The 19,961-nt window shown below is 32.4% G+C and overlaps 1 protein-coding gene across 2 annotated transcripts; it reads right to left on the reverse strand.

Annotated features, from left to right (window-relative positions):
• Positions 1-13,740: 13,740 nt before the first annotated feature.
• On the reverse strand, positions 13,741-18,646 carry LOC133328141 (protein anoxia up-regulated-like). 2 transcript variants are annotated; one of them, XM_061536698.1, is made up of 2 exons: positions 18,539-18,646; positions 13,741-14,049 (listed from the first exon to the last, which is right to left on the reverse strand). In XM_061536698.1, the coding sequence occupies exons 1-2, from the start codon at positions 18,611-18,613 to the stop codon at positions 13,741-13,743; spliced, it is 384 nt and encodes a 127-aa protein (XP_061392682.1). In that variant the 5' UTR covers positions 18,614-18,646. The 2 variants fall into 2 exon arrangements, with proteins under 2 accessions (XP_061392682.1, XP_061392681.1); XM_061536697.1 differs by lacking the exon at positions 13,741-14,049 and adding an exon at positions 14,310-14,726 and having other exon boundaries at positions 18,539-18,638.
• Between the last annotated feature and the right edge of the window lie 1,315 nt (positions 18,647-19,961).

A 19,961-nucleotide genomic window follows, 5' to 3' on the forward strand; every position in this document is an offset into this window, starting at 1 on the left:
GACCCCCCCAATTCTCGGGGTCAATTTTTTTTATTTAATTCGATTCTACACTAATTCAAGAATCAAGAACTCTTGAAGATGTAGCCGATTTATTGTGTCAGCATCAAGTGACGTTTTTCACTTTTGCGAATGGCGGGCACGATAACTCAAAAACTAATAACCCAATCGATTTCAAATTTTTACACGTTTCTCTGTGAGTGTATAGCTATCGTATGAACTAGGATAAACCCAATCGTTGAAGATCTTCCTTATTTTTTAACTAGGTTTTTTGTCGAAATTCGGCGATTTTTACAAAAATATTTTTTCAAAGGTCCGCCATTTTGTTAATTTTAGAGCGAAGTCAATAATCCTAGTTCATACGAGAGCCAGACATGTACTCTTTCTATCATCTTATCATGCCCGCCATCAAAAATAAGGACTTTTCCTTAATTACAAAAAACAACAACAAAACAATAACAAAATTTTTTTGTAAATTATTTTTCTTCTTTTTTAAATCTTCAAATATATATGTGCAAAGTTACAAACCTTAACAAGCATTGGTATTGATTTACCAGCCCAAAATCTTGAAAAACTAAAATCGAGAATGGGTGGGGTTCCCTTAATATAAGACAAATTTACATGACAAATTTAATATAAGGAGTGTTAAAAAAATAAAAAATATTGTTAGGCTGTACGTTGGCTTACTTCGAAAACGAAAAATAAAAAATAGTAAATATATACAATAAATTACTATATTTTTTGGGGAATGGGTTCGGTATGCTATTAAGTACTAAAATAAATGCCATTACTTCCATCAGAAAATATGGACATTATAATACAAAAATTGCAAAATTAATAAAGCGTTCCGAGTAGAAATGGTAAAATAGAGAAACATAAATGGTAAAATATATTTTCTGACGAGAATATTTGGATTTGGATGGACCTGATTGTTGTCATTTTTAAATTACCTTAAATATGCTTTTAAGAAATATTGGTCAGATATCAGCATAAATACTGTCCAAATTTTGACAGACTCTATGTCAAACTGAATTTCAAACTGGACTCTAAATTCACCATTTTGTTCAATCCTATCTTTCAACGCACACGACAGAAAAGCGATACGAAAACGTCTCAAGCACGAATAAAACTACAACTAGAAAATGGCTCAAACAATGACTCAAAGAGTAGCGTAATGTATTGGTGATTATATGAATTATGTTTTTTTACACACCACGATAAGTTGTAATTTTGTGTGGCTCTAAAGGTGGTGGATAATTATATATTCGCTTACAATGACCCAAAAAAGGTTTAAAAAATTCTTGTGAATTCTCATAAATAAAAAAATTAAAATAATTTTGTGCGTGAGTTTTTTATAGAATCCCCGAATCATTAAGATTATATCTGATCTTATGTAAAAACTCATGCAAATATATAATAATAACAATTCTATGTTATCACCCTAATCAGCAGCCGTACTTCTTTTTTTCTGACTCTTTTCCATACATTATCTAGTATTCTGTTCACAGGGTAATTCCTTTGTTAACGACAAATCATTGGTTCCTGAACTGGATAAACTGATTTAATCACCCTGTTGGTCATCCGTTACTTTTGCTTTGAATCACCCCGTCGATTCTTTGATTACGCTCAGTCATGGCACAATGAATAGGTAGTCCATTTAGCGCAGCTGATGTCTTGATTAACAGTCAAAGTGGGTAATTTCTACTTGAATTCGATGTGCAGTGTTGCCAACCATTTGAAATTTTATATGGAAACATTTGAGAGATAATAGAGACAAAAACAAAAGTTTTTGTTTTGATACATCACTTTATTATTGCATCATGCGCTCAGTATTCGAAAATAAACAATCCTATTTTGTAACTCAAATTCATCAACAATACATACAAACTAATTAAAATGTATTGTTTGAATAAAAATCACAAAAAATGTGTCACGAACATTCTTACATTAAATGTAGCGACATTTTTGTTCTAGTTGATGATGCTATTTCGAACAACAAAGGAGTTCATTGGTGCTGCGCAAATTGTAGAAAAATTGTTGTAAGGTTTTATTGATTTTTCCAATTAAAAATAAACTATTTCTAAAAATTCAGGTAGAAACGGCTAAACTAACGAATCGAATAGATGACTTTGGGAAATTGTTCGAAAATTATAAGTTGCTGGACAACCTAAAATCGCCTCATCATCTCCGAAACGACGTAAGTCAGCCAGAAATTTAAACAAAGACAAACCTGAGGAAAATTAGAACAATGACTACAATGTTCCGCCGATTTCAAATCGTTACTCTACTTCTACAACATCTAACATGCCATCGCCAATTTTAAAGATCTCCTATATCTCAAATAATTCAATAATGAAAATTGGGCAATGTAATTTGTAAACTAAAATAAACCGTGTCCAATCAGATGACAAACATTTTACTGGCATCGCTCACATTAAAATCTTTAGCGATATCAACTAAATCAAACTGTAAAACATGTTGGTAAAGTTTATGGTTTTGGGGTGGTTTATTTGGTGGAACGTTGGTTCACTGGTTGAGATGAAAGGTATAATAAAGAAGTAAGATTATCTAAATATTCTTTAAACCAATTTGCCCGAATATGTGGAGAAAAGTACTGTTTCAATAAGCTGGATAGCCTAAGCACATCTCGAATATTGTTAACAACTGGTTGTCTAACATGAAATTGTAATTGCTCAAGTGGTCAGTGTAAGAAAGTGTAAGAGTCTGGACGTGTAAGAAAGAGCACCAACTATCATGGATGAACTTTGGTAAAGAGCACAAGAGGAATGTAACAAAATCCGAGTAAAAAAGAGCAAAGGTTATCGACAAAATAAAAAAAATATATATATAAAAATCTTCAAATTGGTCTGACTTTAATTATTTTCTTAAAGTATTGTAAATAATTTTTAATACTGTAGAAGAAAACTTCCAAATTTCATCGAATTTAATTGAATATTAACTATTTTGGAGTGTAATTAAAATATAAAGACACATTTTGCGGGATGTATATAAAGTTGAAATTGTTGCCATAATTCGCCCTTTTCCTAGTTTTACTATGAAAAAATACGGGAATGGAACTACTTACAGATTTTATTAAAAAAATAAAACATCAACAAATACTTTACGTTGTAAGAGTAATAAGGAATTGTATAGCAAAAAAATAGTAATTGTGAGCATCCCATCATGGCAGAACTATACATGCAGACATGTGATTCCAATTTATTCATAATTTTACTTTTTGCAACATTCAGCTTTCAAAAGTGAAAAAAATCCTCCTTCGTAATGTTTAATATGTTGTTTAATATAAATATACGTTTATTATGCCAATCGACATGCGTACCTTTTTATGTAATTTATTTTTCATATTATTTAAAATTGATAGGTGAGTTCCAAATTAAAAAGGTGCAATTCGTCTTCGGACGGCTCACAAGAAGGACGAAATTATAATATGCCCGCTGGCTTTAAAAAAAAATAATTCAAAATGCCTTCGCTTAACTAACAAGTGTTTATCAAATTAGACGAAATTCTTCGTATACCGATAACCTACCAAGTCACAAAATGGCTACTTATTGAAGCTGAACTCGTTGTTTTTTTTTAAGATCTTTAGACTTTTTCTACGCATGATATATGGTCCTACACCTTCTATACTAAATAAAAAGTGGACTAGTTGGAGGAGGAGTAAAGACAAAAAAATGAAAAAGGGCTGTCTTTACAAATTTCTTAAATGAGATTAACTTCTCTAATTATGTCATACCTTCCCATATACTGTAAAGTCCGTTCAATTCTCTTATATTTTTTATTTACTAAGCATATAATTTTTCTTTTTATACCCTCCACCATAGTATGGAGGGTATATTAGTTTTGTTTTTCCGTTTGTAACGCATCGAAATAATCATTTCCGACCCTATAAAGTATATATATTCTTGATCAGCGTAAAATTTTATGACGATCTAAGCATGTCCGTCTGTCTGTTGTAATCACTCTAGCGTCTAAACGAATTGAGATAGATCACCAAAATTTTGCATAGAGTCGTCTTTTGTCTGCAGGCAGGTCAAGTTCGAAGATGGGCTTTATCGGTCCACGTTTAGGCATAGCTCCCATATATGGGTACCCCCCATATTTTCGGTATTTTGGGGTTCTTGAGCGCGTTTTCAACCGATTTCGCTGAAATTTGGTACATTTGGTTCCTATTGGGTGCCAAATATCTCCACCAAAAATTATAAATATAGGTCCAATTTTTCTGGTAGCCCCCATATAAGGGTACCCCCAATTTTCGCTATTTTGAGGTTGTTGAGCACGTTTTTCAACCGAATTCGCTGAAATTTAGTATTTTGTAGTCGAATATGGTAACAAATTTCTCTACAAAAAATTTTTAATATGCACCCCCTTTTTGGGGTAGTCCCTATATAACCCCTTTTTTATATTAAAATAGTTATGAAATTTGTTCCGCGTTTTGGGTTTGGTTCTAAGACTCTGTTGTAACTATATCACCTGTGGGGGATATCGAGATAAAAAACTAGAACGTAAGGTTCGAAAATGAACTATATATGAACTATAACCCGTATTTAAACCTAGCCCCTGTTTGGGAGGTACCAGAAGGAGTGGACCGATATTCCCTATCTTCGATTTTGAACTAAGTTTGGAAGAAATAATAAGATTGGCAAAGTTTGGATGAAATGTAAATTTTCTGAAACGGATTTGGTCCAACCAATATTTCGATGAGGCACATTTTCACGGTGAAAATTGTATACACCCTCATTAGCCATAAGGCTGAGGGTATAATTATCCATTAAAAATTTCTGAAATTTGTATTATAGTTTACATAGAAATGTCGGTATAGGTCCACTTTTTGGTATGTTCCCTAAATTTTCATTTCTAGTACCTGTCAGTATATCTATGGTGGAGGGTATCCAAAGTTCAGCCCGGCCGAACTTAACGCTTATTCACTTGTTATTTTTCAAAATGGCGTTTTAAAGTTAATGTTATGCCATGTACAGGCGTGCGTTGTTCGCTCTCTCATTCGTTGTTAGACCCTTAATTATGAATTAATTACTTAGTTCCACATACTTTTGTACATTGTTCAATTCTAATCACTCCCTGAATAACCAAGAAATTTGTCCCATCCCTAACAATTGAGAGAATTTATCGAAAATAAACTCTCTTAAATTCGGATCATGACATATGGTCTGTTCCAGTACTTTTTTAATAGTAAAGCTAGTAAAAAGGAAACATTTCAAAGTGGCTCTCAGAGTGCAAAATAATTTGAAAAGTTAGGGATCGCAAATCTAGTAAATATGCCAAAATTAGATGGCAATACTTCAAAATCAACATAATAGCATGATGCAATAATAAGGTGATGTATCAAAACAAAAACCTTTGTTTTTGTCTCGATGGTTGGCAACACTGCACATCGAATTCAAGTAGAAATTACCCACGTTGACAGTTTATCAAGACATCAGCTGCGCTAAATGGACTACCTATTCATTGTGCCATGATCAGAAGTTGGCTTTCGTGTTTACTCATAACTATACAAGGTAGTCTCATGTAGTCATATGTTTCCAATTTTTTCATAAATTTGCTTTTAACAACATTCAGCTTTCAAAATTTAAACGAAAATATCTCCATTTGAAATGTACGCAAATCTTGTGTCCAGTGACAAACATTTTTGAATCATTTATATTTATTAATATTTTTAAGTTCCCTGCCTATAATGTGGAGCTTTTGATCCACTTTGTTCTTAACCTATATCTACAGATGCTACAGCTTATATTTATAGATTATAGACGCTGGGAACTTAAAGATATTAAACATTTTGTAATTATTGCCACTGAACACCTTGTGTGCGTACATTTCGAAAGAGGATATTTCCATATATATTTTGAATGCTGAATGTTGTCAAAAGTAAAATTATTTGGATCAAATTTTGAGGAATCATTCTTGAGGTGTTTTCACACATAATCGAAGAACAAATTATAAATATTTTCCATATATATAATTTTTACAATTTTTAAAGTTATTAACTACGCAGATCAATAACCGTGGTACATTTGTACCCATCCGGAAATAGCGTTGCAATGCTTTAAAATATTGGACTATCGTCCGGTTTTTTGTTTTAAATTAGTCTATATGGATCTGATCTAGATGTAGGAACTACAAACTAAACTAATTGTTTAGATGGTACAATGTTTGAATTGTCTGGTTACTTTTCCAGTAACATTTACTCATGGTCTGTTCCAGCGCTATTCTAATAGATTCTTTCAGGTTCTGGAATGAAACTTCAGTAAGTTCTATTTCAGAGAGTAAGACAACATATACTAAGGTTTTGCAAAATATCACGTAATTTCAATTAAAATGTTTGAAATTTACTTTTAAGAGTTGTTAAAGAATAAAACAAATGTTTGTTGACTTTGGCCAAAGTTTAAAATAAACGACTGATTAAAATACATCGAATTGTGCTGGATAAGTTTTACTAGAAAAACTTTAAACAGTAACATTCTGTAAGTTCTCAGCGTAGAACTGTCAAACTTGCTCTTTCGTTTCCTTTTACTAGACTTTGGAGTAAACATTGGAATACACCCAACAAGTTTTTGTCGTCATTTAAATTTTCCAATATTTTCTAACAAAAAATTAATCGATACATCAACGAAATAATAGCACACAGATGGGCCATGTTGTTAAGAAGTCGTTAGAAACAGGGACATAAGTAGGTTTTTAAGTTTTTTCATACAAAAAATGTATTTTTGCAATGTAGATCAAAAAGAAAAATGTAAAAGGTACCAAAAGAGTACTTTTTTAAATAAAAGAGTACTTTTTCAAGAAAATACAAAAAAATAACATTTTATTCAGTTTCATAAGGATCGATGGTAATAATATGAGAATTCTTGCTTTTTTAGATTGCATTTGAATATGTATGTATGTAAATCAAAATTAGTCAATAATTTTGATTTCATTACCTCTTTCTCGAAAGCCAATATACCCCAAACTAAGATGAATTTCAGTTCTAAAGTGCTCTTGAAATTATTGAAGTAATCACAACGACTAGCAATGTCATATATATATATATATATATATATATATATCATGGTTTAATGAAGGATTAGAATGGTACTGAAATGGTCACGGGGGTACTACGGTACTTTTTGGGGTAAAAAGGTACTGAAAAAAGTACTATTGTACTAAATTCTCCATCCCTGATGTAGATTAGCATATTGCACCAGCAGTCCATTTTGTTTTGTTTTAACTAAACAGACGGCGAGAATTTATCCCTGCGAGATATTTTATACTTACCCTTGTCGTCTTAGTTACACTTGGGTACTGAAAATAAGGACAGATAGGAAAGAATTAAATTATATAAATGTTATTATTAATAATATTACTGTTTACATTAATTAAGCAAAAAATAAGCCTATAATGTGTATTGTTTAAAATTATAAAGTTATTGTAATACAACCAATTTGTGCTTTTCAAACCACATTACAGAAATGGCGAATATCATGTTATTTATACACGCAAGTGAAAAAATATATTTTATATAATAGCATAGTGTACCTGATATTTATATATAATAAATTATAAATAAAATATTTGCCTATATTTTAATAGTTACCTACACACATATACGATGAAAACAATCAATGCATAATTCATTTCGAACGTTTTTCAATTTCAAGTACAAAAACAATAGTGTATATTATGACACAGTTTTTTAAAATTTGGTGACTTTTTGTACCACATAGAACTACGTTTATTAATCATAGTAGCAGCTTCCTCCCCTCTTTCATTCCCGTATTCACATGTGCTATACCTATATTGCCTAAAATCGGTCATTTTGACCTCTTGTGAAATATTAAATAATGAAACTACTTTTATTATTGTATAAAGTAAATTTCTTATATGACCAGATCAGTACAACAAACATAGACACAAATCGGGAAAAATACGTTTTATATTTCCAGTCGATTTCACTCTTAGAGTAAAGACTTCCTCTTTTTCGAACATTTTGTCCGCGCTCTTATTTTTCAAAAGGGGAAACTCGACAGCCCTACCCTACCTTGTAAATAATATAAAAAATATTAAAAAATAAGTTTAAAACATTTTCTTTATACAATAAAAATTCTTTCAGAATGAGGTCATTTTGACCGATTTGAGGCAATTTGGGTATATACAAAATTCCCGTCTTTCTAGTGTTAAAGAAAAGGCAAAAGTGGGAATACGCGTTATTATCTATGAAAGGTCTAAATAAAAGGTGAGCATTTTTAGCGGATTTTCACGTGTTTGCATATAATCCTCTTTTTACCACATACCATTCCGGATTGGCACTAATGATCAAAATCCGTACAACTGTTCTTGAGTTATAACGGCGTAGCTAACGACTCTTTTTTATATGTATATTCATTTGTTTCCATTCAAAATAGTCAGGATTAATCGCTTTTTATCGGGTTAAACTGTTTTGTGATATGTATACAAGGGAATTAACAAATTAAACCCACTGGATTAAAGAAATCAGGTGCAATGTAAACTATGTTCTACTACTAACTAGTTAAAAGTTAACTAACTTGTATTTCTATGAATGTTACCCAATGAAAATTTTCAACATTGACAACGAGTATTTTGAATTCTTTGTTTCTTGAAAATAGAATTCCAGTCATTGAATTTTGTGTTTCTATAAATAGGATGTATAAACTTTTTACCATCAATTAAAAAATGTATTCGTGCATTTTCACCGTTTTTAATTGACACACAAGTAAATAAAGTTCTTGGGTATTTAGGTAATTCGGTGGGTATTTTAGTACGCAACGCATTGATGTCTTAGCCTTATATTGTAACTTTGTATATATGCATTTGAAAACTTAGAATCAGGTGTACTTTTCGTTAACAAAAGGTACGAATTTACATGAATGTACCAAAACTAAAAGTAGATTTTTCAGTACATTTATGCTTAAATTATAATATATATTTTTACTACAAATAACAGGTATAAATATTGGCCAATATACTGTTTTTGTTATAACGGCAAGTCCTTCTTTTCGACGGCGGGCATGATTTCCGATCACTGGAACGTCTATTTCCAACAGCATTCGAAAGAGTACCTGTCTGGCTCTGGTATGAACTAGAATTATAAACATCGCACAAACATTGACAAAATAGTGAACCTATGAAATTTGATTTTTGGAAAGTATCCTATTTTTGACCACAAACCAAGTGAGAATATAATGAAGATATTGAAACCGATTGGATTATTAGTTTTTGTTTTTGAGAAACACGCTTGATGTTGGCACAATAAATCGGCTATATCTTTAAGAGTTGTTTAGATTTTTACTTGAAATCTTTTTTGAATATTCTTTTTTAGGTTCGAATTAAATAAACAAAATTCAAGTTTTTGAAATAATCAAAACCTTCTACAAAATTTGTTATTTACAGCCACATATTGTGCTTTAAGAAAAGATTATGGGTTACATTATCTTCCAAGTACAGGTATGTTAATGTTGTAGTTTTTGGAGTTTTGAGAATCCTTCTTCTTCCAAAACGACGATAGAACGACTGAAAAACCAACATTCGTCACGTTGTGGCTAAGATACCGTCCATTATGTGTTAAAATGCTTACAACATCTTCGTGTGGAGGTCTTTTAAATGATGTAGTGTTGAACACATAATGCCAACATTCAAACTTTATAATAATTGAAATCACTGCATAAAAATGGGACAGCGTTAAATTTTCTGAAATACGCAAGCAACGCTAAATATCCTATATTGAAGCAGAAGGACTATAGACATCAATAGTGTCAATAATTGAGAAATAGAAGAAATGATTGTACGTGGTTTGCGATGGTGTGCAAAAAAATAAATACTGTTTTTTTTCCTTTGATATTCTCTTTGCAGCTAAATACAACAAATTTAAGTAAGTTGAGGGAAATGTGCATGTGTGAAGTGTGTCCTTAAACGGATTATTTGAGAGGGAATCAGAGAAAGAGTGCCAAAGTGGTGTAGTTTGGGCATAGGGATTTTACTTACGTTTATTTTTGAAACAATGAAATGTTTATATTGTACTTATTTTTAGTCATTTGTCTATTACATTTAATCCAAAATATATTGAAAACAAATGTTAATACTCTTTTAAAAATGCTTGAATGAAACATTTCTTATATTTTTAACTCGAATAAAGTACAAATTAAGGAACTCCTCTGTATATGCTATAATTGGCTAATATATTCGAAATAAAGAATACTATTTAAAGATTATATCATGGTAAAAAACAGGAGATAGTTTAATGGTAGGGGATGATGATACCAAGCAACGGCTTTAACATGGCGAAGCCCAGGCTTATCTTGGTCCCTCTTTCATCTCAATTGTGGACACTGACCTCCCCGCGGTGCCACCTGGGGAGCTATTCTCATCACCCGATGAAATAGTGAGCTAACATGTTCCGCGAGTTCACCCATAAGAACTATAAAAAAATTGGTTGATGCGTCGGATTAGTTGCCCACCCTCGGAAAACCCAACCTACTATGAAAAAGCAAAGAAAAAGAAAACCAAACCCCCCTAATGTTGACGACCCCCGCAAACGTATAAAGGACCACGATCTGCGAATCTGCACTTGGAATGTGCGCACGTTGTACAGAACAGGGGCAGTGTTCGCTTTGGCGTATATACTCAAGAAGTACAAAGCCGATATTATTGCCTTACAGGAAATGCGATGGAAAGGGACAGGCATAAGTAAATCAGACGATTACGCCCTGTATTATAGCTGCCATGAAACGAGACATGAATTTGGCTGCGGATTTATGGTTAACAGGAGAATAAAAGACCTTGTCTCCAGATTCACTCCAGTAGATGAGCGAATTGCTATAATCCGTATAAAAGCGAAGTTCTTTTACATCAGTCTAATTTGCGCCCATGCTCCGACCGAAGAAAAAGATGAACAGACCAAAGACATATTTTACGAGCACCTAGAAACAGCCTATGACCGTTGCCCTGGCCATGACATTAAAATTCTGCTAGGAGATTTTAATGCAAAAATCGGAAGGGAAAATATCTTTGGCCCCACCGTCGGAAAATTCAGCCTTCATGAAGAAACATCCGACAACGGCATGAGGTTGATTGACTTCGCGGCAGCAAAAAACATGGTAGTTAGCAGCACCAGATTCAAGCATCTCGATATACACAAGGCCACCTGGATTTCTCCTGATCAAGTAACGAGAAATCAAATTGATCATGTTGTGATAGACGGAAGGCATTCATCCAGTGTTTTAGACGTCCGATCGATCCGAGGAGCGAATATCGATTCGGACCATTACCTTGTGGCAGCCAAGGTACGCACCCATCTTAATGTTGCAGCAAAGGTGCGATCTAATACAACACGTAAACTCGACGTCGAAAAGCTGCAAACACAACAGGTAGCCGAGGCCTACTCCGCTCAACTTACCCATCTGCTTGAAGAAAGCACTTCTTGTCCCGATAATAGTATAGAAGCACAATGGCATAGAATTGCCCACTCCCTAAAACACCAAACCGAAGGCTTTAGTGCAGGCACATCCTCCTGTAGAGATGAAGAAGGAAACCTGGTGACAGATACAAACAGCGTGTTGAGGATCTGGAAGGAGCACTTCGAAAAGCTACTAGTATCAAATAGTGGCGATGAAGAATATACCCCAGAACCAATAAGAGATGATGGTATATAGTGTATACTACCTAGCCAAGATGAGGTCATAAAAGCCCAATGATTGGAACCTCAGCATCCTGTGTCCCGTGCACAAAAAAGGAGACAAGACGATATGTGCCAACTATAGAGGAATAAGTCTCCTTCCCATCGCATATAAAGTGCTATCCAGTGTGCTGTGTGAACGTTTGAAGCCAATGGTCAATGACATCATCGGACCATACCAATGCGGCTTCAGACCTGGCAAATCCACCATTGACCAGATTTTCACTCTGCGCCAAATCCTGGAAAAGACCCATGAAAAACACATCGACACATACCACCTATTTGTCGACTATAAAGCCGCATTCGACAGCCCTATCCGTTCAGAGGTGTTTAAAGCCATGTCTGCGTTCGGCATTCCTGCAAAATTAATACGGCTATGCAGGATAACTTTAAGTGGCACAAGGTCAGCCGTTAAAGTAGGAAAGGACCTATCGGAGCCCTTCAATACCGAACGAGGATTCAGACAAGGTGACAGTTTGTCGTGTGATCTTTTTAACATCCTACTGGAAAAGGTCATACGAGACGCAAAGGGGAACAGAAATGGCACTCTGTACACCAAACAACATCAGTTACTCGCCTACGCCGATGACATCGATATAATGGGTCGAACATTGCGAGCGGTAACAGCCACCTTTGAACAAATTGAAAAGGAGTCTGCCAAAGTGGGTCTGGAAGTAAACGGCGAGAAGACCAAGCTGATGGTATCAACGCGCAAGACGTCCAGTAGACTCGGACCAACTGTGGAACTTGAGAACTACAGCTTCGAGGTAGTTAAAGACTTTATATACCTTGGTACCGCCATAAATAAAACGAATAATATCAGTTTTGAAATTCGGAGAAGGTTTGTGATGGCCAACAGATGCTACTATGGTCTAAGTAAGCAGTTTAGAAACAAGGCCACCTCTCGCCAGACCAAACTCACACTTTACAGGACGCTGATACTACCCGTGCTATTATATGGATCAGAAGCATGGGTACTTGCGCAAGCAGATGAGGCAGCGCTTGGGGTGTTTGAGAGAAAAATTCTCCGAAAGATCTACGGGCCGATCTGCGTCGACGGTGAATATCGGCGTCGAATGAACCACGAGCTCTACAATTTATACGCGGACATCGACATAGTCAGTCGTATTGAGCTGCAGCGACTACGGTGGCTAGGCCATTTTGTTCGGATGAATGGAGATGCCCCAGCTCAAAAGGCATATAAAAATGAGCCTACTGATGGTTCCCGTAGATGGGGAAGGCCACGAATTAGATGGAAAGACCAAGTAGAAAACAACATCTTGGAACGTGGTCTTCCAAATTGGTGGACTTGCGCACAAGACCGACGCGCTGGGAAATCTTATTTAAGCTCGGCTTATGGAACAACCGTTCTGTAACAAGCCGGCTAAGTAAAGTAAGTAAGTTTAATGATAACTGCTGAATACAATATGTTGTTTTTGTGCACCTGTGCACAATATCCCAATATGTATATATGCATCTAATGTTTTGAAAAATAAAATATTTTAAATTCAGTTGTAATTGAGATTAAATATCACTGTAATCATATTTCCATGCCTACATTCTAAAAAAAAATACATATCATTAATTATACTATTAATCTGATATTGGCATAACCTTTACTTTTAAAGTAATTTAAATTATATAAAATTATTTTTTTTTCGAAATTTCCCAAATTTTAGTTATTATTTAAGTTATTTTGGTTTAAATACTTATGTTGCGAAATTCACTAACATTGTGTTACACGTTATTTTTTAGCTAATAACGGCATAGGTAGGTAACAAATCCCTGCTGATCGGAATGAAACTAAATACAGGATATCGCACTATCGTTTTATATGTAGATGACGGAGTAATAGAAAATAATAAACGAAATAAATTGCTGTTAATGAAAGTATAAACGTTTATTTGAAAATTAGAATTGTGACAATAAGTTATGTTAAATATAAATGTAAGTAAAGCCTATTAGAAATGTCCACATAAATATTCAATTACTATGGAGTTGAAGTTAGTATTGTATCATTTAATTATTTGTACAATATATATTTAAACGTGATATGAGAAATGGCGATAACGAGTACCGCCAGGCAAAACGCCAGATGTGGTGGATGAATAACTGTATCCACCTGGCCCCCCTCCGAGTGTACTTGAACGTTCAGTGGTGTAGTTATATCCGCCTGGGCCGCTACGAGATGTAGTTTCGTATTTAGATTCATAACGTTCTGGTCTGCTATAAGGATTGCTGGAATCATAATTGGATTTTTCCACTGAAGATTTGTATGAGTATGAATAGTCACTGGAACCACGGGACCGATGAGTGCCAGGTGCAGCGCTGACCAAATCATAGCGTGGAGTCTGCGAATTTGTGAGTAAAATTGTCAGTAAATGTACACCATACTTAAATTTTTACATAAACATAATAGACAGCTTTATGTCGAAATATACATCTATTATCCCATATAATTCCGTTTTATCGCCATGTAATTGAAACAGGTTTGAATTTACATTGGTTATGTGAATTATAAATGGCTTAGTGGACTTAGGCTAACTTCAGTTTAAAATGAAATCATCACAACAGATATTAGTTCGCAAGCAAGCGCATTGTGAATACAATTTTAGTATATGTATCGTGTAAACATTGCGCCAGATTTTTCGTTGCGACAAGTTTCTCGCCGAACAGGAAGAGATTGAGAAACAGTCCGATGGACTCTTGGTAAAACGGTATCTAAACTATCGTTCGATGTACGAGCAGCTGTATTACCACCAGCCTCTACTGTGTCAATGTGCATTCGTACCATATTCAGAATGCGACTCCGGTTTTTATCGCGAGCAGACACATAAGGTTGGATCGGTTCCTCCAATTTCGTATAATTGGGCTTTATAGCTGCTCGGTTGATTGGATCCAATATTGAACTCTGTTGTTTTTTGTGCTCGTACCCATTGCGACCAAAAGCCGTTACTGGGTCCGAAATTAATGATGGCCTTGGAACAAACGGACACTTTTCCCAGTCAATAGTGGTTGGAGTATATCTCTGCAATGCCCATACATGTTTAAATTTAGAATTTTTAAAAAATACTTTTTATAAGAGTTGTGCATACATATGTACATTCATGTTGATAGAAATAAACCAGTTTTTAGAACACCATAGCATAACTCGTATATTTACAAGCGTTTGAAGCCATTTATTCTCAGGCGCTTCGCCACGTTCTAATACTATATAGTTAGGGGAAATTGTAAATTATGATCTCAAAAAGAATTGTACAAGTGGCAATTGGCTATTAGAGTTGTGCGTTTTGTTAATTGAATACAAATACTGTGGGATCACGATTAATGAATAAGTTTATCTGATATATCCACCTGATAACTATGTTTTTCAAGAATGCGACCGGCATATAAGAATAATCAGAAAGGATTATGAAATGCGAAATCAAAATTTTAAATTTTACTTAAAATTTTACTTAGACTTAACTTAATTCAACTTGGTATTTTATTAAAAAAATATGTGCCTATACACGTTATGCGGTCCTTGGAAAATATTACGAATTATTACAAGCATGAAGGGTGTAATAAAAAACAAGTTATGTGGGTTACGCTTTATTATGCCGTTTGGTTTTTCAAAATTCATTAATTTGTCAATAGGTTATACCAAAATACTTCAAGTATTGTGGCGTTTGGACCCTATATCTGGACATGAGGGCACACATGTACGTAATTGCTGTTTATTGTAATCGCTGTAAGTCTTAGATTTACGAAATCCACTCGGTCTCAAATGTCAATTCTATATAAACAAATATAATCCACTGGATTTGCGAACTAAACGCGCACCATCGCAAAAAGGGTTTGTTTGGCCATATTGTTCAACGTTGTATCGTTCAACGTTTAGTTGAAATCAAATTTTATCTTATTTGTTATTTTACCTGAAGTTTTAGATATTCTGGTCTGGTGTTTTCATACAAATAAGTTTAATCATTTTTAAGTAACATAGTCCAAGACTCCTTACAAACCAATTAATGCAATCCTTTACACACCCAATTGGATTGTACCAATGAACCATTCGAAATGTTTTCAAAATGCTGTTCCATCGTCTTGAGTATTTTATTAAACAATGCAGAAAATAATCCATCATCATTAACATTTTAGCTGTCAAATACGTATGTCGATTCATATTATCATAATATATGTAAGCTACATATATCAGTTACATTAATAATCGTATGTCAAATGCACTTGACTGGAGCAACTGTTAGCTTATACGTCGTAATCATAATTCACATATATAAACTTTTCATAAATTATATATGGTTTATTTTGAGATATTTAAAGGTTTGGTTTGTTTTGTGTCAAAAATATTGTTAAGTGATATCAATTTTGTTTGTGGATTTGTGTCCTTGAACATGATAGAATGTTTAACGTAATATGTTTTGTAAACATCGCTTTATATATTTTTATTATGTATTAATAGTACGAAATCTCGTATTTCAATGTTAATAAACATACAGTATAATACAATTAAAACTCTTAATATCATATTATTTGAGTTAAAAACCTATAAAAAGATCAACGTTTTTAAAAAGAAGGCAGACAAAACTTCAAGCTAAATATTAAATATAATCGAAAAATGTATTATTTCTTAAAGAGTTTTCATATAATTTTTGACTAGATCACACAACGGTTCTAATGAAATTAGTGTCAATTAATTTTGATAACTGAATATAATCTGGAAAAAAGTTAAATGTTAATTTCTGTCATTCTATGTTCATGATAAGTTATGCACGTTGAGAAATTATTGTATTGATACAATTGACATAAAAGTGAACAATCTAGTACCCATCCATAATCTTCGCATGACTTTGTTATACGAAGGTATATAAAAATTAAAAAAAGTAAACACATAAAAATATATAGGCTATGGCATGGAGGCGTTGAATCATCGTGAGATACATTTTTTCGTTGTTATTTACTGAACGTCGAATACTTAACTTCCAAAAAAGATATTAATAGGCATAAAATGCAAATGCGCGCGCATCTTACATTACCTAATGAATAAGAGCGTATTGATGTATTTATGAATATAAATACATACATATGTATATATTATAATACTGATGTACTGCCAAATATATTTGTGTAAATAAATTCTCGCTTCGAAAATTGCGAAAAATGCTTAAACAAAAATGTGTTCATCCGACTAAATTCCAGGTGTCAGAATATAATAACAGCGTTGTTTGAGTTTAGATATAAATGCTCATAATGGAAAATATGAAAATGTGCTAACAAAATGATGCACACACATGGCTCATATTCGCTTTTACAAGTGTGTATGAAATATATAATGCTTTGCAATACAGTTTGATTGTTTTCTCTTTCTATTCGTATAAGCAAACAGAAATGATGTAAGAAATGTATTTTTATAAATAAATGTATTAGGTATGCATAAGCATCAAACAAATGTTTTGTGAACTGTTTGGCCTTGGGCTTATTTTAATGACATTATGTTCCAATAATAGATTCAAATACTTTTGTTTATAGAATAAAAATAGCTTTTTCAAATTTATGATTATTTACGCATTTCTATATAAAATAGCATCTGTTTAATAATTATGTTTATCATATATGAATTTCTTTACTTTCAATGAAAATGATCTAGGATAAAAATGGGATAATGATCTACTAATAAACCTATAATACATTTACGGATGTATATATATATATATATATATATATATATATATATATATATAATATATATATATATATATATATATATATATCTTTCAACTCCCACCCTTACTTTTTCAATCTCATAGAATTTTCTAAAGTAGGCGACATTTTCGACGACATTTATTGTAAACAGATTTTAGAATTTATTTGTTTGTTATCATGGTATAATTATACAAGGCAGTCACATGAGACGATTCCATGAGACGACTCCATTTTTTCATAATTTTACTTTTGATACTTTCTGCTTTCAAAATTTAAATGAATTTAACCTACGCACAACTTGTGTTCAGTGGCAAAAATGATCAAATTATTAATATTGTTTAACATTTTGAAGTTCCTGCCTCTTTAATCTATAAATATAATTTGTAACGTCTATAGCAATATCTTGAGAATATTTATATGCAGTTATATAAAGATTTGTCCATCAAAAAATTCATAAAAGCTTACGAAAACAAACATTTTTAATTTGTAAAAAAATATATTAATCGAAATTTTATGGAATTTATTTTTCATATTATTTTAAACTGATAGATGGATTACAATTAACAATTTCTCATATGAGACTACCTTCCATAATTTGCCATGGTTTGTTATAAAATAGCTAGGACATAGACAAGATATTAAAATTGACAAAAAGTTTTGATCCGTTCATGCACGTGTGATGCAAATGTATTATGACAATACGATACCAATTTTAATTGAGATAAAATGTCTAGTAAAGTGTGTATATTCAAACTTGTTTCAATTCCGATCTGGGAGATTTTTATATATATATATAGATTAAAAGCGTTTGCAGATGTTACAAAAATAACGGAAATTTGTGTTGAAATCCTAAATTACATTTTCACATTTGAAAATAATATCACACATTGTAATGCTTATATTGGAATGTACTTTATATGGTTAAGCTATACATCAAAAGATCAATGTTTGGGATTCCAGCACAGATTTCTTCCAGATTTTTGTAACAACACAGTAATCAAGCAATGGATTAATGCCATACTACACAATAATTTCAACGGTTTATATCTTTCTCAATTATTGAATAATTAATGTATACTCTTTATAATATTTCCTTGGCTGGCAATATAGTTTATTAAAGCTGAATAGATAGATACTTACCGAAACAGTGTATGAGGATACAACTGGCCTGGAACTATATGTTCTGCGGGTAGTAAATCCACTTTCGTAAACCATTTTCGTTCGTTATAATTATTATTTAATTAATTAGTGCAATTGATCCAATTTGATTTGAAGTATCTACTGATGTAATTTAGAATTGTTTCGCTCGTCTCGTGTGTGCTCTACGCCCGTTCGATTTATTCTGAATAAGCCGTTGGCAATGGAAACGCTTTTAAATTTCTTGTTGTCATAATATTTTGTGATGAGGACTACTATTGAGAGAGTCTCTCATTGCTAAATTATTTTTGGAATAACACAAAACATTTCCTCTGTGATTATACGACTTTTCATCTCATTGAACAAAATGAGTTTCATACATATGAATCTAGCGTGGGAGTGAATCAAAACATTTTAACTGAACACTCTTTCTCATTTCCTTTTTTGCTCTCAAATTTGTTGATATAATAAACAAACATTAAGAAATTGTGGATATCGTTGAGTGGTTTTTCATTTATTCGATAAAGGTCAATTGCAATTTTTGTAATCTTATTGGAATGTATCAATGTTAATATAAAACTATTTAATATTTGGGGGGGACATTTCACAATTTATAACCCTTTAAACATTATTTGAATTTGTACTTCCTGTTGCAAGGAATCTAAAAATGTTTTTAAAATAATGCTATGATTAGGTTGCTTACATATATCAGAGTTCAATATTTTATCAATTTCATAACAACTTTTTAATTGAAATTGTCTCGAATTTGAGTGTTTTCTCATATATACTTTGCATAAATAAGTTTATATCCCACTGGATTTAAAGGTTTAGCATATATCATTTGCAAGAAATCATTAAAATATACATTATTCATTTTGGCATCATCATATAAATAGTTGTTCTCCTTGTTATAGTTTATTTTTGACCTTTCGACTTTCTTTTTTATATTTCAGGTCATTGTCATCATAGTCATCTTTAGGCCATTGAAAATTATAAAGATTTTGTTTTCTTTATGTATGTTTTTGACAGTATATTTAGTTCATTTATTTTAAGGTGTTTTGACCGGCCTAATTGTTCAATACTTTTATGGAATAAATAAAACTAATTTATTTCATTTTTTACTCAACGCTTCGTTATCATTTCCAATTTCTTCAGGAGTATTATCGAATAATTTTTCAATATATTTCCCATAGTATTATCATTGATATTAAAAAAATGGACATCACAACACAATTTTTTTATAATGCCAAAAATAAAAATATTTATAAATAAAAAATATTGAAGCATAAAACTTAAATCTTAATCGTAGAACTGTATTTTTATATTATTGCTTTTGATTTTTTTTATTCGTCGATGATTATGATCAGGGATTGGCTTAATTACATAAATATATAACAAAATTATATTTTATGCTTATTTTAATACT

Source organism: Musca vetustissima, unplaced genomic scaffold, assembly GCF_032173495.1.
Source record: "Musca vetustissima isolate MV318-11 ecotype Yass unplaced genomic scaffold, APGP_CSIRO_Mvet_v1 utg18518, whole genome shotgun sequence".
NCBI lineage: Eukaryota > Metazoa > Arthropoda > Insecta > Diptera > Muscidae > Musca > Musca vetustissima.

Coding starts and splice junctions, on each gene's coding strand:
- LOC133328141 (XM_061536697.1), bottom strand. CDS start 18,613: ATGGTTTACGAAAGTGGATTTACTACCCGCAGAACATATAGTTCCAGG. Junction 14,727..18,538: donor TATCCTCATACACTGTTTCG/GTAAGTATCTAT, acceptor TGGGCATTGCAG/AGATATACTCCAACCACTAT.